Genomic DNA, 8,159 nt, shown 5'->3' with positions numbered 1-8,159 from the left:
AGCCCAGAAATGCAATTTGTGTTTCCCCGCCAGCACATATAGTTGTGATGACAACCTGTCAGAACTTCTAGAACAAAATAAAAAAATCCTTCCAGTAGCACCTTAGAGACCAACTAAGTTTGTCATAGGTATGAGCTTTCGTGTGCATGCACACTTCTTCAGATACACTGAAACAGAAGTCTTTTTCCTGCAAGACCAATTGCAGTCATAAACAATTGTTAACAGTCATCAACAGGTTTACCACTCCTATCAGCCAATCACCCATTCCCACCACCCTTCTGAGTAATACCCCTCCCCACCCTCCCACTATATATAAGGGTCTGGTGACTTCTGTTTCAGTGTATCTGAAGAAGTGCGCATGCACACGAAAGCTCATACCTATGATAAACTTAGTTGGTCTCTAAGGTGCTACTGGAAGGATTTTTTTATTTTGTTTTGACTGCGTCTGACCAACACAGCTACCTACCTGTAACTAGAACTTCTAGAAATGCAATTTTGCAATTTTAAGGGCCTTAAACCCCTTCCTTCTCTTTTTATGACAAACCTTTCCTCTGTCCTAGAGACTGTTGGCTGGCACAAAAAAACAAAAACCCTCTTCAAACTGATGAGGGCTCAACAAACTCAGTCAAGCAAAAATCCTGTCCTATTAGTATGTTTTTCATTTAAAGCTTCCTTGAGTTGAAAAATTGTGGAGAAGCCTACTGCACTCTTCCATTTATCTCTCCTTGTGGTACTGAGGTGCTTTGCAGACACTTTCAAGTCGCAATGGTCACCCAAGATACTCATGGCTCTCAATTTCTTATACCTTTCACCATGGATCACCATCCAGAATCTTTAACCTTTGTGGCAAGAGTGAATAAAAATAATGTAAGGAACTCCAGCCATTTTCTCACTTCTTTTATGGCATTTGTCACCATTTGTTCCTATCTTGGAATCATCTTGTGAAACTTTGCACAGAAAACAGTTGCACTACATTTCCATAGGAAAGCCTTCAGAATAAGCAAAAACTTGATGTTTTGCTCTACAAACGTTGCTTTAAAAAGGCCAAGTGGCATATTAATTAGAAAAGAAAATCCTCAACAAACCAACCAACCAAAAGACAAAACTAAACAAAAATATCCCAGGGTGAGGAAGACTCTAGAAGGAGCAGTGCAGTGATGCTATATTTTCCCTCTCTCTTTCAAGTCTTGCTGCTAACACCTTGCCAATAGATTTGTTTTTTCTAAGGTACTCTGGGCTCTTGCACTGTCTCCAAAGTAAATGCTAAGTCCTGGGGTCTCATTTCCCATCTGACTGTGCCTCCATGTAGACTGCTCTTCCACAGACCAAAGTGAAGCAGGGGACTTGGTTTCTTCAGCACTCATCTTCCTGGTATATTTGCTCATCCAGTTCCTGAGATTCAAGATGCTCCAGGCGGTCAGTGCGACCACTCATAATCTCATCTGGAGTCTTCATGAACCTGAAAACACAAGCAACATAGAAATGCATGTTCTTACTTTACTGGTATCTGAAGAAGTGTGCATGCACACGAAAGCTTATACTCAGAACAAACTTGGTTGGTCTCTAAGGTGCATTTTTCACATAAAGGTTCTGTTCCCAGCCCCTGCGCACGTTGGCAGAGCACATATAAGCGTACCCTGCCCCATTACGCCCCCCCCCCGGTGGTGGCTTTTTTGTGACTATTTTGGTCACTCCTGGGTTTGGTGCTGATCATACGTCATTCGCACGCAAGCTAATTGGTTGTTGCCTGAGCTTTTTTGAAAATATTGTGTGAAGTGGCCTTGTGTATTTCCAGAAAATAACCTCTTGTTAGTTAAATCAGAATCATTTACTAAGTGCTATCCCAGGGGTCCCCACTTACCCGGCTTTGGGCTGGTGCCTGCAGCGCCGATTGTGCGGCGGGCCGGAGGGTGGGGGAGCGCGCGTGAGTGCGTGCCCATACACGTGCACACATGCTATTTCCAGCGCACTTCCGCATCGGAGGAGCACCTGAAATAGCTTGTGTGCATGCGCACGGCCCCCTCCAACCTGGAAGCTAAGAGCGGGCGGTGGCAGCGGGCGGCGGGGGTTGTCGCGGGCCAGATAAAAGTGGCCTTCGGACCGTATCCGGCCCATGGGCCGTAGTCTGAGGACCCCTGTGCTATCCCATATATATATTATTAACTCTATTAATAGAACAAAGCAAGTTTGAAATACTGTAGCATTGCAAAAATCTTCCGGTGGAAGGGGCCACAAAGTTTATTGACAGAGCCCATGCCATGCCTTGCCTGGTTCAATCCCTGACACCTCTACTACAGGAGTAGAGCGATGCCTGAGGCCTTGGAAAACCTGGTCTCAGAGTAGGCAGTTTGATCTAGCCAGAGGTCAACCTACCCATGAAGGCCTCCTCTGCCTTCACTTTGGTGCCTGCTAAAAACATTCCTGTTTAGACAAGCCTACCCAGATGCTTAGAAAGTTAAGGCAATTTTAATCTGTTTTAGTATTTTAACTTTTGTATGCTTTAAAGCAGAGTTGCATTTTTTTCCCCAGATTATACTGTTTTATCTTCTGTATACTGCTTTAAGGTCTTTCGCAATCAAGCAGTGTATAAATTTCATGAAATAAATACATTAAAATGTCCCTTCTTTGGGTTTTTTAAAGCCCCCCCCCTCCAACAATCTAGTGGCATATAATTTTTATGAAATAAATAAATTGTTTGGTGAGCCCCAGCCTAGATGGGGCAGTGGTTTGATTCAGTATAAGGCTGAATCATGTACTCCTTTTTAAATGGAAAAAACAAAAAAAATGGTCCTCTTGTACCTGCAAAGGTACTGTTTCAAAATGGTTATTTCAGTGGAGGTGTTTACTATTTCTACATTTCTTTTATTCCACACTCCTTTTATTACCTCACCACAGCCCCCTCCCCTTGCCCTTCTCCTTACTCCTTTCTCATTGCCCAAGCCCCCCTCCCCACCCATCATCACACCTCTTCCAACTCACCTGCACTTCGCTCAGCCTGCGCATCACCTCCCTTCCTGGACTTGCCCTGCCACTGCAAGCTCATCTGCCCACTCCGCCTCTGCTCACAGTGCCACATCACCCCTTTTGCTCAAACTGCCCACTTCCACACCCTTGAGAGATGCTCAACTCTCACTGGCTGCCCCTCTTGCTTCCCCTTCTGCCGCAAGCCTCGCTCGCTTGCCGTGCCTGTCATGGATGCTTCCCTCACTCTTGAGCACGCACCACCAGTGTGACAATGGACTAGTACAAATGTTATAAAGAACTATATGCAGTCCTGAAAAAGAAAACCCAGTCCCCTGTTTTGGTCTTAATAGCCCTGATTATTTTTTTTTAAAAAAATGCAATTATTTGCCTCATGCTTACATTAATGCAATATCACAAATTCACCACTTGCTGAACATAAGTCAGTTTGACTTGGTTAATCCTCCAAGTGCCAAACTGTCAGCTTCATATGCAGAGCTGCACGTACAATCTGCACAGGGGCCTCATGGAATTCTTCAACACTGATGGTCTTTGAGATATTGGTTTTAATGCTGTGAACTGGTGAACCCACCCCCAGCCTTCAGGTATTCGGAAGTTTGGTTTTTAGTCAGGTTAGCTACATTTCTGGAAGGCAATAACCATTCTATTTTATAGCTTCCTCCATAAGGAAATTTAGAAAAAGAATTTCTTGCAAACAACAAGGATGAAAAATGAGGAAGTATCATCACCTGAACAAAAGCCGTTGTCCTGGCTCCTTTCTGATAATATTTAGTTTATAATAGTGACGCAGGGCTCTAGACATTTTCTCATAAGTCATATTTGTTCTGTTCTGTAAAGAAAGAAGAAAAGCATGAAGCCATAATTAAATCATAATAATATAAAGAAAAAGGTGGTTAATGTTTCTGTCTTTCCTTTTGTTCTGTTTCCCACATATATTCGTAGACTACAGAATTCGGGAAGGGATCACTTTATCTATCTCGCAATATAATAAAAATGTAATAATGTCATCACACAGCCCCCAATTGCCTCATCCCAGTCTTTGATATGCAGGATAGGGGAGAAAAAAGGAAGGCAAAGTGCACAACAACAGTGGCCATGGCATGGGAGCAAGAAGCGAAGAACAATGAGAGGGTTTAAAATAATGGCAGAAGTTTGAGTAAATCAGCAATGGAGTAAACTAAGAGGAAAATGGTGGTGGTTTGAGTAAAGTATGGACTATTTATGAACTTCTTGTCCTTTAGCTCTCACACATGAGGCAGCTGAGAACCATAGAATTGGAAGGGATTCCAAGGGTCATCTAGTCCAACCCCCTGCAATGCAGGAATCTCAACTTAAGCATACATGACAGGTGGCCAACCTCTGCTTAAAAACCTCCAAAGAAGTAAAGTCCACCCCCACCTGGAAGAGGCACAAGTACAGCGAGAAGGAAGAGCACTGAAAAGGAAAGAACGGTTGTTTTAAACAACAGCAAAGTTTGAAGTGGGGATGGAAAAACATTGAGAGGAAACCTGCTGTTTTAAACAACAGCAACAGTTTGTGTAAAACTAGGTGGGAGAAAAGCAGAGGAAAACAGTGGTTTTAAACAACAGCAGAGATTTGAGTAGAGCAGGGATGAGTAGAAAAGAGTGGCAATTTTAACATTGCAGAGGCTTGAATAGAGCATGCAGGGGTTAACACTGAGGGGGTAGAAGTGGTAGTTGAGTACAAGGGAGTTTGGATAGGCTTGGTCATGTTAGCTTTTTGCTGTTCATTTCAAAGTACCCATCTCTGCTAACTACCCACCTCTGCTATTTCTCCTTGTTAAAACTGGCTTGTTTTGGGGGAGGGGGGGCAAGGGGGAAAGCAACCCCTCAGTGTATCTCTGTGCCTGCTTTACTAAACCCTGAGCTGCTATTTAAAACAGCCACTTTTTCCCGTTCTGTCCCCTCTCTCTTCTTGCTGTACTCAAACATCCCCCTACGCTGGAGTCAGGCGTAGGTTAGCACAACACAATGAATCACGTGATGCCAGTAAAGTGAATGATTCAAGGAAACAATCCACAGCTCCAGCCTAGTGGTCTCAGAAACTCTTTCTAGGTCTTGCCCTGATGAAGCAGTTGCAAGGACTGAAGGTCCCCAGGGCCCACTAGGACTCCTCCTCTCCAGGGTCTTTCCCACGCAGTCTTAGTCTATGTCTGTGCACATTTCATTTCTCTCTGTTCTAGGAGACCAGGGGGGAGGAGAGCTAGTCATAGCAGCAGCAGCAGCAGCAGCAGCAGCAGGAGACTCCCTGGCCTCTTCTGTCTTCTGGTCCCACTGCTCTCCAGCCCCCACTTCTACCTCAGAGTCTGAACAGTGCTCTGCCACAGCCTCTTTCTGTTCACTAAGCTCTGCCACCTCTTCTGCTGTTGACACGTCCTCCTCCCAGTCTTCTCCCTCTGACCACTCACTGTTGTCCCACCCCTGTCCCCTGGCTCTGAGCCTCCTTCCCCTGGGGGTTCCCCAGCTGGATCCTCCCACCACTCCTCTGCTTCCAGCCTGTCCATGACAGCGCTCCTCCATTCCTCAGCAGCCTCATGTGACAGATAAAGGATGTGGAGCCCTCATCCTGGTACCACTTATTGCCTTCAACAAGAAGTTCTAGAATCTAACTTAGAATAGATATCTTACTGACAAGCAAATACCCACATATGTACAACACCCATTACCTAACTTAACCTTCTCTAACCAAACAAGATAACTGACAGACTTGCTCTTAAGATTCTATTCATCTTAGAGATAGAGTGACATATATCAGCAAGGGGTGTGTGCCTAAAGGGGCTGCAGAATAGGAGAGGAGGAGGCCTGCAAATGGGGGTGGTCTGTGTGCAAGGGACAGTTGAGAAAATTAGGGAGGAGGTATGCAATGGGGTTGAAGATGAAAGCAGGGGAATGAAAATGTCTTCAGAATAGGAGCAGTGGCAGAAGGTGAAAAGGGTGGGAGCTGCAAGGTGTGGTAGGAGGAAGATGCAGGAATTACTATTGTGTGCAAAGGGCATTGCACAAAAGGAGGATGCACCGACACAGGGGTTGACAAGGGAAAGCTCTAGGGATGTGGGGGGCTGGGAGGGAGGTTGGCAAGCAGAGTGAGTAAGGATACAGCCCCTAGTCTACATTTAAAAAAAATTGCAGTTATCACAATTCTGTTACACCCAAGTCATGGACCAAGAAACAGCAACATGCATGGAGCCAGATTGTGTGGATTGTGAGGGACAATGTTGCCTTGAGATCAACACCTCTCCCTTTCTCTGTCCAACATTGCTAGGTTAGGTCAGCAATACTTGGTGTACTAAAGCTAAGCTGCTCTTTACCTTATGGTTTCCCCACAGCCTGGCCAGTCCGTTAGGATCCACTATCCGGAATATTTTGGATTCTCTGTCCTCCCATCGGATGAAGTTTTCGTACCGGCTGTCTGACAGCAGCTGATAGACATAATCCCAAAGGAGTCTGCAGTCTGTGAAGAGGACACAAATGTTTTAAAAAGACCCACACCTGGAATGATGCTGACAATTCAGATTTCCACTTAAGAACACCAGAGTTGTCTTGGGAGATCAGATGAGAGATCCATTCCACCTCCCACCACCAGAAGCCAGTCAGACACCTCAGGGAAATTATAAGCAAGATCAGGACACAGATGACCGTTCCCTGTTGATTGTCCTCAGAATCTTGGTATTCAAAGATATACCGTTTCTATATACAGTATGGAGGCTTTAGCTATCATGTACATTAGCCTTTGATAAACCATGTATTTGTCGAATTGTTTCTATTAAAAAAAATATTGCACATTTGAAATAATTTGTTTCTAGAAATTTTGTGTTTTTGTCATGATCCTGGTTTGCTAATGTAACAGAAAATTCCACATGTATGTCCCTTAACACTTTTCTCCAACTCAGCATTTGCATATTCTGTAAAAAACACTGCAATTACTTCAGAGCTATTAAGTAGTTAAATGCCTTCATTTTTGATAATTGGATTGAAATTTCACCCTGGCTAGATCTCTAATTAAAGGTCTAACAGATTATTTAAATTTTGATTACTTTCCCCCTCCTTCTTTCATGTATTTTTAGATTGGTTAAGCAAAAAGGTTAGTTCTCCCCACTCTTTCAGCTTCATGCAAGTAAATTTTACAGTACAGGCATATTCAGTGAGAAATTTAGAATTCAAAAACTGATTGCAGACCAAAGCTAAGAAACTGCCACACTTCAAAGACAGCTTTTATATTCTGAAAGGGGAAGGTTGAATTTGACACCCCATGGGATAACATGCAGCATAGAATGTATTTATTTATTTGTATTTGTTTGTTTTCTCATCGCACTAGTTTTCTAGGTGCCCCATACGTAAGTCTACACTGGTGGACTTACAGCCCCTAATTTATTTTAAAATTTCTGTACTGCTTTTCCACTGAACATGGTCGTTAAAGAGCTCATGCCAATATGGAAAGATACAGACAACAAATCATTTAAAAGATTCAAATCTACTTTAAAACAAGCCAACAAACCATAAACATTAATTGAGAAAGAATATGCACAAATAACAGTCTCAAACCAGCTTACAAAAGTATGGCAGAAAAACGCTACCATTTATTTTCTACTGATGGAACAGATCTGGTAAATTTCCTGCAGGAATGAATTCCACCAGTGACAATGCCTAATTCATAGCACCAGGAAATTTTACCTCAGACAAGAAATGGGAATCAAATTAATTTATATTTCATTTATTATTATAGGGGAAGAATAGATCATTTGTATTATAAAGAAGAGCATATTCTTATACTCTTGAATGTCTTCCTATATGTCATGGAATTCTACTCAATATTGGTTCAGAGCAGATTCCAACATATAGTTAGCAGAGTAAAAACTTACAACCTGTACAGGATCCCCCCCCCAAAAAATAGACCAGCAGCAATCAATTGTATTTCATCCAGCAGAGCTTTACGGCTACTGAAGACAAATGAGCATAATGGTCACAAATTCAATACATTCAGGATTGACACTGCCCATAAGAAATCCAGTTGCAGCAGACAACCTAAACTTACAATAACTTATAATAAGTCTAAACCTTAACGCTAAGCATACTATGTACAGAACATAGTACATAGAACATGTATACCTGAAGGAGCGTCTCCACCCCTATCGTTTTTAATCTGTGATATTTTAATGT

The 8,159-nt window shown here is 42.9% G+C and overlaps 1 protein-coding gene across 2 annotated transcripts in view; it reads right to left on the bottom strand.

Annotated features, from left to right (window-relative positions):
- Nucleotides 1–462: 462 nt before the first annotated feature.
- Nucleotides 463–8,159, bottom strand: part of ETV6 (ETS variant transcription factor 6) — a 121,150-nt gene continuing 113,453 nt past the window's right edge. Inside the window, exons 6-8 of one of the 2 annotated variants that reach the window (XM_035137312.3) lie at nt 6,311–6,453; nt 3,711–3,811; nt 463–1,459 (exon numbers count right to left, since the gene is read on the bottom strand). In XM_035137312.3, the coding sequence (XP_034993203.1) occupies nt 1,354–1,459; nt 3,711–3,811; nt 6,311–6,453 (350 nt within the window). In that variant the 3' untranslated portion in view covers nt 463–1,353. The remainder of the gene's footprint in view (nt 1,460–3,710; nt 3,812–6,310; nt 6,454–8,159) is intronic. The other variant, XM_060275160.2, reaches the window with a different exon arrangement.

The sequence above is a fragment of the Zootoca vivipara genome, chromosome 5, assembly GCF_965207765.1.
Source record: "Zootoca vivipara chromosome 5, rZooViv2.hap1.1, whole genome shotgun sequence".
Classification (NCBI taxonomy): Eukaryota; Metazoa; Chordata; class Lepidosauria; order Squamata; family Lacertidae; genus Zootoca; species Zootoca vivipara.
Note: the sequence above shows the minus strand (reverse complement) of the source record. Positions and strands in the feature narration are given on the sequence as shown.